Source organism: Malaya genurostris, chromosome 1 (assembly GCF_030247185.1).
Source record: "Malaya genurostris strain Urasoe2022 chromosome 1, Malgen_1.1, whole genome shotgun sequence".
Classification (NCBI taxonomy): Eukaryota; Metazoa; Arthropoda; class Insecta; order Diptera; family Culicidae; genus Malaya; species Malaya genurostris.
This window is the reverse complement of record NC_080570.1, coordinates 9,981,605-9,996,887: the sequence shown is the minus strand read 5'-3', so window position 1 is coordinate 9,996,887 and position 15,283 is coordinate 9,981,605. Positions and strand designations below refer to the sequence as shown.

The window sequence follows — 15,283 nt, the reverse complement described above, 5'->3', positions numbered from 1 at the left end:
CATGCTGTCATTGTATAATGTTTCCACTCAAACCGAATTCCTATCTTTCACAGAATCAAATGCTCATGATTCTCCCTGCTTAACGGAAGGACGATGACTCTATGAGCTGTTCTGAATTTGAATTTTTCATTTCCGTTTTGATTACGGAATAAAAGGAATATTACGAAAGTCGTTCGCTGACATTCCAAAATTTATTGATAAGCCAGTGAAAAACGATCATTTTAGTTAGCAAAAATGAAAATTAAGTTCATGAAATTAAAAAAAATGAGAATAAGTGAAAGTGCATGTCAATCAGAGATGCCAGATCTGCAGATTTGTCTGTAAATCTGCAGATCTCGGGTATAGTGCTGCAGACATTTTTTGTTGTTCAGACTATTGCAGACTTTTAAAAATTGAGCTTTTCGCAGATATTCGCCTAAATTTACAGACTTTAGAAATTGCCACGACCTTTTTTTGCTCGCAAGCGTGTCATACTTAATAGAGAAATAGAGAGGCATGCTTGCTGACTGCAGATTTTTTTTTTACATTTACAGACTTTTGAAACTCTGTCTGCAGATATTTGAAATTTTTAACAAAATGTATACAGTCTGGCAATAATCGGTGCTGTGTGGAATTTACCGAAGGAGAATCGCAAAATTATCCACTGTCCGTATAGAATCGGATCGCAAAACGATAATAAGCGACCGTGTGTTGCTCAGAGAGAATCCCCACAGCAGCGTGCTAATCCGTGATGCTCAGACAGGGCATCGAGAGAAATTCGCTCTCGCACTGGTGCCCATTCTATGTTAAATGAACCGCGCCAGTTTTTTTGTTGCTGAGATGATATCCGTCTCTCTCTTTGATGGCACTGATTGAATCGTGTGAAGAGTGGATAGAGAGCGTTTTTTGATACAATAAAGCCATCCTTGATTTTAATGATTTATTTCGGACATTTTTACGTCTGAAAATTTTCTTCACAAATTTGACGTCTGAAGTTTTTTGTCACTAATTTTATGTAAAAAAAAGGCGGGTGGGTAATGTCAGAGTCTGATACTGAATACGAAAACAACCGACATGTTCTTTAACACTTCCGAATATAAATCAGTTGATCAATTGTATGAATTATGCAAGCATTCCCCTTTTTCACATTTTTCGCTAAAACAAAGAAGGCTTCACTTGAAGCAAAAAGTGCACAAATCTAATCAAACTGTTCTTGATTTGCACTAAACTGAGAATATTTACCTTTATTTGCGAAGAAGAAATCCTAATAGTTCTTTAGAAAACTTTTAGAGCCATTGGAACGGCTGATTTTGTGTGATGCTCTCCACCGTTGTCCCCTTTTCGTTGTTTTTTTCACCAATGCATACGAGTAGCAGCTGTGACGTAATCGCTCTTGTCGGAAGCGAAACTAGTTTTGCAAACGACACACAATACATCTGCTCGCAGTGGCGATAGAATCCAAACTGATCCAATTTTTGTTAAGAGGTTTCTTTTTACGTGATTTCGTCTGCAGCGTTTTCATTAATGGGCGGTCCTAACGGCTAGAAAAATAACAGCATATGGAATTTTAATTTCGATTATTTCATTTCGGACTTGCATTTCATTGAAAGAAACTATCAGGATGCTGTACGGGACTTATTCCTGCCATTCAGAAGGACCAAATTGTGGAACTCACTACGATATTAAGCACTGTTCGGAACATTTTACCCGAACGATTTGTTGTACAGCAGCAGATATTTTGTTCTCTTCCTCAGAACACGTTCTGATTGGCTGGTGTTGACATGGGTCAAATGAGGCAGGGTTTTCAATAGTTCAACACTATATTTTTCAATATAGTTAATTATATAAATCCTTTCACAGATCACTGAGCTATGAGCATTAAAAATACGAGAAAGGCAAACGCGCCTTATGAATTATCCTCTTTAATACTCGTTTATATCAAACATTTTAGATAAGTTTAATTTTGAATTATTTGAGATTATGTCAAACAACTGAATATTATATCATAAAATGGTGATCATATTTCCGATAGCATGTAGCAAAATTTATGTTCATTCGTTAGATACAACAAGAGATATTCATGATCAAAAACTTATCACTCTCTCAGAGGGTACAATTTGAAAAGGCGCCCCAAAGTAAAGTAAGTCGTATTCACGACAAAATTCTACGTATGATTTTCTACGTCGGAGATCATTTATGCTAGAAATTTGTACGTCAGAATTTTTACATCCGAAATTTTACCTAAAATTTTACATTAGAAATTACGTTTTCCTTGGACGAAGAATTGTAAATTTTCGTCTAGAAAGATGCAAATAAAAGGAGCGTCGTAATCAATTGAAGTTTTCAACCCAAAAGATGTGAAAATATAACAAAATAATTTTACAGCTCGTTTATCTGAATTTGACATCAAAGCAGAGACAGAATGTTCAGATTTAAATGTTAATTGATGTGCTATTAAGTCTACACTCCCAAAACTACGGCATGCTTTCATTTATGTGGTGTAATTTTCAAACTGTTTTTGAGAGTGCAATCCGTTCCGAGATTTGTTGTGTAGATGTAAGAAAAATATATTTCAGTTCATCTCAAAATTCAAGATGGCGACTTTCGGTTCACTGATACTTTTCAAACGAACCTAAAAGCCTATGACAGATACTCTTTGTTTACTTTCTCTCCTGAATATTTCTGCGTTATTATACAACTGTTCGTGAGGTATCTTGCAACGATAGCAAAATGATCATTTTAGGTGTTATTCTACACAAATAGTTAGGAAGTAAACGTGAAAATTAACAAGTTATTCGTAGAAGAGAAAGTAAACAAAAGAAAATCTCAATGATTTGTATTAGTCTTGTTGAAATGCAGAGCCACTTTAAACTAGTTTTAAATTTGATCAGTATCTAACGAGAAAAACAGATTGGAAAAAATGACATGGGCATACAAGCATGTAATGAAAACCACGAAAAAGCTATCGCAGAGACGGGACTCGAACCCGTAGCTAGCTCCTAAGCAAGAAACCTGCTTTGCCAATTAAACCACCCTGCATGTCAAAAAGACATGAAAAAAACAGCCTAATTGACTAAAATAACGGAGCATGCTTCGCTGCGCTCGAGCGTCATTTTTCGAATCTTACCCATAACAAATTCTGAAGGAAAAACTTGACAGATACTAAACACACTGTCAATAGACGAAACCAATCTGTTACTACTCATTGGATTTATAATGCCCTCAATCCACGGTCTCGAAAAAAATGTGTACTGAATTATTTTTTTTATCTTTTTAGTGCAATATAATGTAAACTACTAAACATCGATTCGCTACCATCGACAACACTGCAGTCTCAAACAAGAATTACCTGTTTCATGCATAGAAACTACTAGCTATGGTTGTTGGATGATGTGATCCACGTGAATCGAAGTCCTTCAAGAGACACAAAGCTTATCTTTCCAGTCAGCAAGTGGAATTTATGACCCATTCGAGAGCGTATTTACACTCCTGTCCTACTAAGATCCGATTCGAAACATAGTAGCGAAAATGTTAGTGCGAAGTCACTACAATGTGTAGAATATCAACGCCGGCACCGCACCGAATCAGGAGAAGCTTGAAGATTCCAGATTCCCTCCAACCGTGTCAAGTTAATTCGAACTGGTAATCAATTCCAGGCATGAGGCGGTTAGCTTGAAACCACCTCATAACAAATTGTATATTTCAAGCTCTTGCAGTCAAATCACGTTATTCAGAAGTTTCTTTGTGGAAGATTACTTTATTTGGAATTTAAATCGAATACTTCGTGAAAAAACAAGACTTCGTTCATGGAGTTCTCGGTTCTGCGTTGGTTGAGTTCATGTGGGCAATGTAGCCATTAAAAGTATTAGGATCGTGAGAGTAATTCTACATTCTCTCGTGGATGCATTTTGCCATTTATTGGTTAACTTCGCATTTTGTCTCGATTGTTCCGAACCCCACTATTTCTGATAATGCGATAATTTCGTACGGCAATTGTTTCATTCAAACCTTGTTTCTCAAGAAAAAACGCATCTGCTATGATCGGTGGTAGTTTTTCTATTATTGAACAGCCGGGTTTAATTTTAATCAATTGCGGAAAGTCACGCACTTGCTGCACGTTTAGTTTTTTTTGTGATTTATGTCCGTTGCACTAAACTACAATTTTTTGCTGAATTAGCAAAATGCAAATAGGTTTCGAGTTTACCGTCTTCGGGCCACTTAATCAAATCACTAAACAGGACAGAGAGATAACATATTGTTTTCTACTACCGTGAGTTATGAAGCATTTCCCGTAAGATTTCCGAAGCGTTCTGCTGACTTTCAAAACTGGCGCAAAAACAATTAAACACCCGTCGTCAAGTCAAACAACTTCATTAATTCGACGTCCGACTGACTGGCCGTTCAAGTTCGAGGATTTTCTGCTGATCCAATGTAAACCGGTGGTGAGAGCCGTGTTCTCGGGCGATTGTGTTCTACGCAGTTTGCTTGCTTGCCGGTGCTGGATAATTAGTTGGCTCGCTGGCGCTGATAATTGATGCCATCAACGACCGACTAGCGTTGCAGCGACCTATCTCGTATAGATTTTTGCACCATTCCGAACTGACTATTGTTTTTTTTTTTGTTTCTGGTCTTTTTTTTCAGCCGGTTCTGGATGAGGATGAGCTGCTGCACCAGCACAAGCTAATGTCCAACGGGGGGATCTACACGAACGGATCCGTTCCGAAAGCGGCCGTCGCCAACTCATATATCAATGGCAACCTGAACGGTTTCGTCGATGGTGCCCGGGATGATAACGCGAACGCCAACAACAACAACGGTGACGCGGATGGGTTCCTGCGGATGCGGAAAATCCAATAACCCCAACCACAGCCGGGGACGGGGTGAACGCGATTTGGTGGACCAACACACGGCATGCCATTCGGGTGGACGCGAAAGAAGCAGACGCGCAGCAACAGCAGAAGTGGGGCAGGGGCAAATGCGCCACCGCTTTCACGGTTGTGTTTAATCGGTTATTGAATTAAACTCACATGAATTCGAGGAAAACAACAGAAAACTCATTTTTCGGTGCGTCTGGTTGAGATTGACGGGTGCCTGAAGCAGCGGTGGTTAAGCAAAAAGTTACGCCTAATGTCTAATTAGCAGATGTAATACTAGTTAAGCGATGTAAAGTGAGTGCAAATAGGTGGATGAATGCGTGAGAACTGTGTGTGAGCAAAAAAAAAATAGGCGCATGATTAGTGCGCAAACGGTTTAGGATACTACATTTACAATACATAGAATAGTGGCAATTTTTGTTTGTTTGTAAGCGCTTTGATGAGGGCGTGTGAAACGCGCCATGAACAAAGGTTAGAATGAGATCTGGACGACTGTAGTTTTTTTTTCTCTCGGACACGAAATAAATTTTTTTCGAGAGTAGGATTATCTAGGCAACGGTTTGACCTCTGGTTCGTAGCCGACCAGTGGTCAGAGAAGCGCGTAGTTGGAAGAATGAGGGCTGATGAAAGTGAAGGTAGTTAGTAGGGAAAATGGTTTATTTTTTTAACTTTTAGAGAGATTTACGCAAGAAACAAAAATAAAAGATTTCTCTGGATGCTGACACACTCTTGTATTTATCTGTAGAAATGATTTTCAAACAGCACTATAAATTGTTATTTTATACCTGAATAAATGTCACTTTCGGATTCGGCTTTCGAAGAGAATACATTGGATTTCCAACCACTCCCCCGAGTGGCTCATTTGGTGTCACATTTCCTTTTTTTTTTGTTTCGCTAACAACGACTTTCACCTCTATTTTGAACTTCGATCAATCGAATTTACAATTTTGCCTCATGTAATTCAATCGAGTGATGCTTTTGTATGGAAAACTCGAACTCGATCGAGCTACAGAATGCAAAATTTGGTAGAATTCATTACTCATTAGCGGCCCTTACACGATCATTAGAAGTGTCATTACTAAAAAGTAATGGCACTTTTAATGATCGTGTAAGGTCTACGAGTTCAGTAATGATGGAATTCCGGATTTTCCATCATTACCAACATTATTTCTTCTTCTTATTTTTTTGTGGAAGTGCTGAATATCTTTAGAACTATACGCGCAAAAATGACAAAGTGTAGATTTAAATTGTTAATATTTCATTAAGTAGTTACAAATACTCATCATTAATAATGCTAAAAAGTAATGATGTACAGTAATGCAGTAATGATGAGCGTTTGAGCAGAAGTGTCATTACTTAGTAATGACAATTTTAATGATCGTGTAAGGGCCGCTATTCCATCATTTCGATAATGTGGGATGTTGCTTTTGATTTCTGGGTTGATATTTCAGAAGGCCGTAAGAGCTGATTTCTCGTTCGATTATTGTGATGTGATGTAATGATTTTTCTGGCTTCACAGTTATGACAAAATTTGGTACCCGATTCGAACGAAATACAGAATCGGGGTGTAAATGTGCCTTAGGAGCTTCTTTGCCGAAGGGTTTCGAATGAAACTGTACCGTTTATTTGTGAATACAGGCCCTTATTACCGTTCTCACTTCCACTTTCACATTCACTGCAGTTACAAGTCACTTCACTTATACCGTTTTCGTTTTAGAACCTACACGCGGGTGGCTCTGACTCCGAGTAAAACGAACACGTGGTACGCGCCCTAAACAACAACTCATATAAAAAAGAAGAAAAAAAAACAAACTCGAATGGATGTCGTGTGCCACCCGAGAAAAAAATTTCAGAGCGAAACTACGCGATTGGAGTCCGATCTGGAGCGACCCCAGGTTGCTAAAACAAACTCATCAAAAGTTGTTTTGGCGACTCTGGGTCAGCTCTCGAGCTGCTCTGATCAATAAACGAAAACGGTATTAGTTTTCCCTACACTGAAACTGATTTTCACTTCCAAAGTTATTCTTATTTATAAATACCAAATAAGTTCTCCATAGATACCATCGTTACCATTGAACTTCATGGGTTGGCGGGTCAAGCGATGGATATTTACGAACGGTTGACCGGTTCACGATCTGTGACCAACATTTTTTCAATGACTTGTATGGACCATAAATCAAATAAACATAGATTTTCCAGTGTAATACTAATGTAGTTGAGCAACCCGTGACAGCAAAAGCACCGTCTGGTGGAGAATGGGTGCGTAAATGCTCCTTAAATGCATGCATAAAGTTGCCTGCGCATTTAACAAAACCACAGTAGCTAATGGAAAAAAGTACACCCGTTTCTCACTAGAGGTGCTGTTAGTGTCACCGTACAGTCGGAAATCTATGTTTATTTGATTTATGATGGTACTTAGTAATCTTGAGTGTATCTTTGGAACTAGTGCATCACGAAAAATTATTTTCATAATAATTTAGTCATACTGTCATGTCTGTTAAATGCAACGGAGTTACACATATTTTAACCATGCTATTATAAAGCTGAAAAGGGCGTTTATTAGACTCTTATAGGATTATTACTCTTATAGTTATTATTTAAGTTTCGTTGCTCCAAAATATAGCATTGGATGTCGATATATAGCACGGCGGAAGGTTGTTGTAAAATAATGCTCAGTTACGTTTTGAATGCAAATTTAATGCACATTGCTTTAAAGTATGTAGGATTAGTGTAATTATACATCAACAATGTAAAAAAAGGGTTGTGAATGTGCAGTGATATAATGCATATGGTTACTTGGGCATGCTCGTAAACAAAGTATCCCACATTATCAGGTCCGAATGAATTCCGAATCATTCGGAATTCCATGTGGAAATCATGTGGAATTCCAAATAAATTCTAAATAAAAATGTATATAACTAAAAGTTCTACCTTATTCAGCACTATCCATTCATCTAGCTGGCGTGAGTCACCTAACTTTCACACAAACACATTCGTAAAATGAACGAAATCTCAATAAAACATATGATTCGAGCACTGAAAAATCGAGTAGTCGAGTAAGAATTCATTACTCAGTCCGTCATTTCGATAATGTGGGATGTTGCTTTTGATTTCTGGGTTGATATTTCAGAAGGCCGTAAGAGCTGATAGTTTCTCTTTCGATTATTGTAATGTGATTTAAAGATTTTTCTGGCTTTACAGTTATGTTTGAAAGTCAAAAGTTTCGGGTATCATTTTATGCAAAGAGTTGAGTGATAATCGTGGTACCGCTTGGTAATTAATAGAAGAGAAAGTAAACAAAGAGAAACTGTCACTTTTCTTTTACGGCCTTCTGAAAAATCATCCGAGATTTGTTCGTGAAATGCGTGAGAGCTGGATATCTTGATAATATGATGTCATTGAAATAGGGGAGAGAAATCAGTTGTTTTTCAAAGAAGAATCAATGCTTCACAATTGAGAATAAATGCTTCACAATCCTACAATTCTGCATAAAAATTGGGATTCTACAAAAAATCTCAATCTTTGTAATACAAAGAATTGTAAAGAGTGAAACTGTCATTCTATTTGTTTACGTAAGTTTTGCCCTCCATGTTCCATGCCAACCAACAGGGCGATACTTCAATTGCCAGAAAGGTAGGACGAAACTATTTATTTTCGTTATTGTAAATGGTTTTCGAACTTTTACTACTGGAAATAGTAAATGAGACGATAAAATTACCCGCAGATTTGACTTAGTCGCGGAAACCTGATAATTTCACGAAAAATAACTTCATTATTCACACAGGAATTAAACAAAGGGTATAACTCTTTATGTTGATTTATTCTTTGGATATATAACAAAAGTAGAAAAAATATCTTCTGAAGATAAATCAACTGTTCATCACCTTATCAAAAATTGATCTGAGAATATACGATAATTGCTCAATAGGAATTGAAAAGCGGCCCTTACACGTGAATTATTTTTGTCATTTTTAATGATGACTAAGTAATGATGTACTTCAAATTTCATAGAAAACTCGTCATTACTTCACCATGCACGTTTATTATTAAATTATTAAATGATATTATTTTTTAGTAATGTAATTTTAATGACTCGTGTTAGGGCCGCTAAATGAAGGTCGAAACATTCATCGCTTTCTCCATTTGCTGTCAATGTTAGAATCGCCCTTTTTTGAAAAACAGCTGAAATGTCAAAATTCGTTCGCGCCAAAATTAGGTTTTGCACGATGACGACACAAATGAACTGCCGATGAATCAAGTTCATCTTTGACAGTTGCCGTGTACTTGTTTTGTTTAGCGACTGCAAGTTAAAAATTGAACAAATGACGAAAAAGTGCTTGTTAAAAACGTATTCCACCGTGAAAATAACTAAAAAGATTGACCTGTATGTGTTTCCAGCATCAAGGAGCGATATATGTATGAATCTGTTGGGTTTGAGGCGACTTGCAATTTTTACATTCAAACGATGAACTTCTGATGAACTTTTAAACCGTAAACAAGTACACGTCGACTGTCAAAAAAAGTTCATTCTGTTCATTTTTGCGAGGTTATGTCATGTTCGTGCAAAACCTAATACAAGGCAATTAGGTTTTGCACGATGACGACACAAATGAACTGCCGATGAATCAAGTTCATCTTTGACAGTTGCCGTGTACTTGTTTTGTTTTGCGACTGCAAGTTAAACATTGAAAAAATGACGAAAAAGTGCCTGTTAAAAACGTATTCCACAGTGAAAATAACTAAAAAGATTGCCCTGTATGTGTTTCCAGCATCAAGGAGCGATATATGTATGAATCTGTTGAGTGTGAGGCGACTTGCAATTTTTACATTTGAACGAAGAACTTCTGATGAACTTTTAAACTGTAAACAAGTACACGTCGACTGTCAAAAAAAGTTCATTCTGTTCATTTTTGTGAGGTTATGTCATGTTCGTGCAAAACCTAATTAGGTTTTTTACCGTCACTGCTAACCTCAATCGGATGAACATATTTTGACAGTTCAGCAGTACTGTTTGTAAACAGAAATTTCTTTTGTTTGTTTATTGACAAATTGGATCAGACCATTTACGATCCGTATCGCCTAAATAAAGTTTAAAAACATTTGTTCACGATTGAATACGGTTCGTTTTTGATATTTATTAAACAAAAGTGACTAGTTGCAAAGTGTAAAGATGATTGTTTTAGATGTGCTCTTCGATTTTTGTTTAAGCTTGTTTGTAAACAGTACCGCTGAACTGTCAAGGATGAATACTTGTTCATTTGTGTCGTCACGATAAAAAACCTAATAAAGATTTTCTGTGAAGATATCTGGCATCTCTGGTGGAATGTATATTTGGTTAACGGTGTTAAATAAAAAGGTTAAAAACAATCCAAACAAATGAAAACAAATCATGACGACGTCTATCGAAGATTTACCGGAAGAAGTACCATTCCGAAATCAGCTGTTTTGTATGTATCTAAATCATATGTAACTCTTACGCAGATGCTGGTAAAAATCTTCACCCATCTCGAGCTGGAAGATCGCAAAACCACAGCAGCTGTTTGTCATCGGTGGTCCAGGTTGGCTCTTCGTTGGACAGAACTGCAACTGGTGGTCGACTTTCGTCGACCTGGTGAAGAGGATACGATTCATCGCATTCTACTATGCAGTTCGAGGCCGTACAGACATCTGGTTCTTTATTTCGGCTACGATTATGCCAAATGTAAACTGTTGTTGCAAATTTTGGAGAAATTTTCTTCAACAATGGATACACTGAAACTTTTGCCGAACAATTTTGTACCGGTAGAAATTGAGTTTCTTGCGAATATGTTGAAATTCTGTTCAAATCTGAAACGTCTTCACGTTGATGCCTGCACATTTCAGCATCAAACTGATGCCGAAATAAATTTTCCCCCGCTTAACAATTTGTGTGATTTGTACTTGGAGAACAATCTGTTGGATCTGCCGGAAATCGACTTCCGAGAGGTGACACCGAACATCACCGGCTTACACCTACAAATCAGCTATTATTCCAAGCGGCCGCAACAATTTCTGCAGCATTTTTGTGCTCGTTTGAAAGAGCTGGAGGTTTGGTTTCTCACCGAGGACCATTTCGCCAGTGTTTGCGGAATGAATTTTCCGCTGTTGGAGAAGGTAAATTTTTACTCGGTCGATTCCAGTTTCGATGACAGTCGTTCGCTCGATTCGTTGGCGGGGTTCTTCCAGCGATGTGCCAAACTGAAAGACGTAACCCTGCGATGTAACGCCAATGAGCATGTGCTGGGAAGAATAGCACCGTTTTGTAGTAATCTGCAGTGTTTATGTATCAGCATAGAGGAGCTGTCCGAAGAATGTTTCCGATATCTCAGCGAGCTGCGATGTTTGAAGGTTTTCAAAATGATAAGTTGATTTGTTTCCGTAGCTGCTAAATGTGTTTTTTATGTTCTAGCGTCTTAGAATTGAGGATGCGATAATTCATGCTCCCGATCCGGGGCATTGCAGTCCTTTCAAGAAGCTTCAAATGCTTTCCCTATATTCGGTACATATCAGGGATCCGAAAAAATTTAACACTTTCGCATCCACATTGTGTCCAGCCCTTGCTATACTCGAGCTTTTGCATCTTTGCTGTGGTATGAATGAGGCGACAATGTTTAAATTTTACAGTGCTATCTGCTCGAATCTGCTCTATCTTCAGCGATTGGTTTTACACGAATCGGTAAGATCGAAACTGTGAGTATATGAGTGATTTTTTTACGCTTTTCGTCATTTTAGGAAAAACTCCTAGATTTGGATCTGTTCTTTTACTTTGCCTCCCTCTCACAGTTAAGAGAGTTAAGGCTGCAATTTCGAGGTCTAACCGATTACATCTGTACATACGAATCGAACCTAGTTTTTATACGGAGTTTATCAATAGACGTTCCGTCGGTAGGTAAATAGATTTTGATCTGACTGCGTTTTAACTTACTTTAACTCTCAACAGATTAATGATACCTGCCTGTTGAAGCTACTGGAGCTTTTACCTACGGTGAACCGGCTTCACCTGTCCAGCGTGAACGACTGCTCGGCAGAAGGAATTCGACAGGCAAGAGAACGACTACCGCTGTGTGATATTAGTGTTAAGCAAAGAGTCCGCATCGAAGAGCGCTTGTCCTAATGTGCCTTGTTTTCAGTTAGGTTAGCCTTGTTTATAACTTTAGTAAAAGAGATCAGTATATTTTAGATTTGATCATTTATTTGTTTGAAAAACATACTACCTCAATCACTTAATAAAATAATTATTTGAGAAATTCATCTTATTCTGCTCAAGATGATCGGCTTTTCCATGGAGCTCTGAAAATGCACCAAGAACTGAAATTCGCCACTTCGGTGCCATATAAGACCACTTAGGCTTGGAAAGTGTTTCCCTCGTTAACAAACGTCGTCCGTTACATGGTCTCTTGCTTTGACGAGCCACTGCCGATACAAGTTTAATTGGGTTTACACGGACCAAATTGAAACCATCAACATTATTATTCCATTTCCAAGCGCAAGTTTAAGTTTGTGTTGGTAGGAATTAAATGTCTTTGACGCCCTTTGCTGTAAACGTCTGAACGATTGAATTGGGATTTGCTAATGCTCTAGTTTGACTCTGTCCATTTCGCTCAAAATTGCTACAGTGATCTCAAATAGTGGAATCGAATGATTGCATTGCCAAAAATGCCTTTTGCTATGACTTATTACATCTATGAGTTTTTTAGGACAGACGGAATAGAATTTGTGTTTACAATTATATTTATTCATGCAATACAATATAAATTTGTCAGTTTTATAAAATCTTATTTTCTTAGATCTCACAAGCACACTTCACAACTGCGTTTTCAACAACGCATCCAACAACTCAAAGCTCGCCGTATATCGTTGGTCCATCTGCCGTCCGTGCTGCTGCCACTTTTGGCGAACTCGAGCCCAACGCTGTTTGTGTTCAGCCATAAGGATCGCTTTGGGAATCGGTTCAGCATGAAGATCGATATCCACTCGAGAAGAGGAATGCTCGAATGGCGATGGACATCGTCTTTTTGAATCTGTAGACGGACCCGGTGCTGGCATCGCTCGAATCTCCTTCAGCTCCTGGCTTCGGTATTGGTCAGCAATATCGGCATTACGCTCACGTTTGATTGGCGAAGATTGTCGAGGGAACCGATTTGGATTCAGTCGCGGCTGATTTTGCATCCAAGAACGGCATATCGGGTACAACGGCGTAGACTCATCAAACCGGGCTAGATCTACACTTCGGTCAAACAGTTTCATGATGTATGATTGATGTGGAATGGGAATTGATTCGGGTGCGGAACTTTTCAGTCGTTTTGAATATCGAATCTCATGCTGTCCATCGGACTCATTCCCATCGTCGTCGTCGTCTTCGCTCTGGGTTACGATGTCCTGCAGAGCTCCCTTGAGCCGACCCCGCGCCATAGCAACATTTTGCAGCGAGCGTCCTGTTTTTTTTTGTATAAAGCGCAATTTACGAAAAGATTTCTAGTAAATCAGACAAACTTACGCTTTTCTGCTGAATCCAGCAGGTTTCGTCGTTTGGACATTCTGTCTAACAATTTATTTTAGCAATCAAACACAAAACTAACGTTTACTTGGATGGATGAACATTATTCCACAGTATAAACAGTTCGTCGGAGTAAATGACAGTCTTACACTGAACTAAATAAGTATAAGAAAGTTCACTACTGTTTTGGCAATTTGACACTTTCATCAAAGGATCTAGAATTACTGTTTTGTTATTCTCTAAAGAAAGGTAATAGAATTGCTAAAGAAATCTGCTTTCTTTTTTGAAGATGACTAAACCGATTTAATAAACTTAAAGGTACTTCTGGGCTGTGAAATAAGTTTGAAGAATAGTTGACTGTCATTTCCGGTTCCAGAGATGCAATTGTATAAGTGACGTAACCAACAAATTTTTGCTCAATTCAATTTCGCATGAAAGTTAGTTTTGAATTGCAAATCTATAAGATCAGTTTTGTATAAAATGTTAATTACGACCTAAGTAACAAAAGTAAACAAACCGAGATTTTTATTGCATTTTGTTAGGAATGTCCTAATACACGCACTACCCGAACACCGTTTCTCGATTCACTATAGAATCACTAAAAAGTCTGTCAACACATTTGACGTATGTCGAAATCAATGAAAAATAATCATTAATGCTATACCAAAGCATGAACAAAAGTGTATGCGCGGACTCACGACAAAATAGTTTTTCACGAAAAACCAGATCTAGTGTGATATTATAAAAATGAGACTTGCTGTAGAGTTTGAGATATTTAATGGGATCGATTTGCTATTAAGCTTGTTGAAAAATACGCAGATTAATTTGAAAAAAAAAACTGATTTGTTTCCAATCCTAGAAACCGTTATGAATCCTTCGTCAAACAAAAGCGAAAGTTATCAAAACACACTAAGGCTGTGAACCATTTCGTGGTTAATTTTAACTTTTGGTTAAAATCTGACACTTGAGTGGTTATTTTGTGTCGAGTAGTTAAATTTAACTAAAACTGCGGCCCATTTCAAAATTTGACGGACTGAAAATTATTCGGTTTTATTTTCCACTGGAAATAATTTCAACTAAAGAATTAATATTAGAATTTTCATTGCAAGATTTTTTTCAGTGTCAGAAAATAACTATCGATCTGTCAAAAATAACCATGCTCTCGAGCAGGGTTATTTTTGACAACATCAAATTAACCGCTCGAGTGTTAGATTTTAACCAAATGTTAAAATTAACCGCGAAATGGTTCACAGCCTAAAAATGAGTCGACTGTCATGTTTTGTCACTTGACATGCAAAACTAGCTCTTACTAATGTTTCCGAGCAAAACTGGCTTTTACACAAGTGCGAGTAACAAAACGACGAATGAACACTGTGACTTTCGCAAAACGACGTAACTAATAGAAGCAAAACGACTTGTGTGTCAAGTCAACCAGGAAAAAAACGACCTATCATATGTAGCGTTTACACTTCTGCTGGCTGCCAGCATGCTGGTGTCAGTGTACTGCCCACTTAGGAAAAAAACGTTCAACGGTGGTCCTTCGTTGGTCCAATACGTTCAATCATTGGACCACCGTTGAACGTTTTTTCCTAAGAGGGCAGTACACTGACACCAGCATGCTGGCAGCCAGCAGAAGTGTAAACGGGCCAATACTGTCCAATGTACATGATCAAATTACAAAACGACGTAACTGTCGTTTTTGCCTAAAAGTTATCTTTGTAGTTGAAAATTGTGAATTAGTCACTATGATACGTTGCACGCATACAAATTGGACGATGTAGTGAAGAGATGAAGTTGTTTCAATTACTCATTTTTAAATAGGATTTTAATTTGTGCGATTATTTTTCAACATCGCTTTTCTCGGTTCAGCTGAAATGTTACATTCGTCGTTTTTAAAATTTTATGCAGAGTTGGT

At 37.8% G+C, this 15,283-nt stretch overlaps 3 protein-coding genes across 3 annotated transcripts in view; 2 read left to right on the top strand and 1 right to left on the bottom strand.

Moving 5' to 3' along the window:
• Positions 1 to 5,678, top strand: part of LOC131432085 (elongation of very long chain fatty acids protein 7-like) — a 64,885-nt gene extending 59,207 nt beyond the window's left edge. The window contains exon 8 of the mRNA XM_058598153.1: positions 4,621 to 5,678. Within this exon, the coding sequence (XP_058454136.1) occupies positions 4,621 to 4,836 (216 nt within the window). The 3' untranslated portion in view covers positions 4,837 to 5,678. The remainder of the gene's footprint in view (positions 1 to 4,620) is intronic.
• A 4,124-nt stretch (positions 5,679 to 9,802) lies between these two features.
• Positions 9,803 to 12,077, top strand: LOC131432080 (uncharacterized). Its single transcript, XM_058598140.1, has 5 exons — positions 9,803 to 10,275; positions 10,335 to 11,219; positions 11,281 to 11,547; positions 11,604 to 11,756; positions 11,812 to 12,077. The coding sequence occupies exons 1-5, from the start codon at positions 10,243 to 10,245 to the stop codon at positions 11,983 to 11,985; spliced, it is 1,512 nt and encodes a 503-aa protein (XP_058454123.1). The 5' UTR covers positions 9,803 to 10,242; the 3' UTR covers positions 11,986 to 12,077.
• Positions 12,078 to 12,138: 61 nt separating this feature from the next.
• On the bottom strand, positions 12,139 to 13,504 carry LOC131429677 (protein lin-37 homolog). The gene is made up of 2 exons (XM_058594011.1): positions 13,369 to 13,504; positions 12,139 to 13,306 (listed from the first exon to the last, which is right to left on the bottom strand). The coding sequence occupies exons 1-2, from the start codon at positions 13,406 to 13,408 to the stop codon at positions 12,675 to 12,677; spliced, it is 672 nt and encodes a 223-aa protein (XP_058449994.1). The 5' UTR covers positions 13,409 to 13,504; the 3' UTR covers positions 12,139 to 12,674.
• Between the last annotated feature and the right edge of the window lie 1,779 nt (positions 13,505 to 15,283).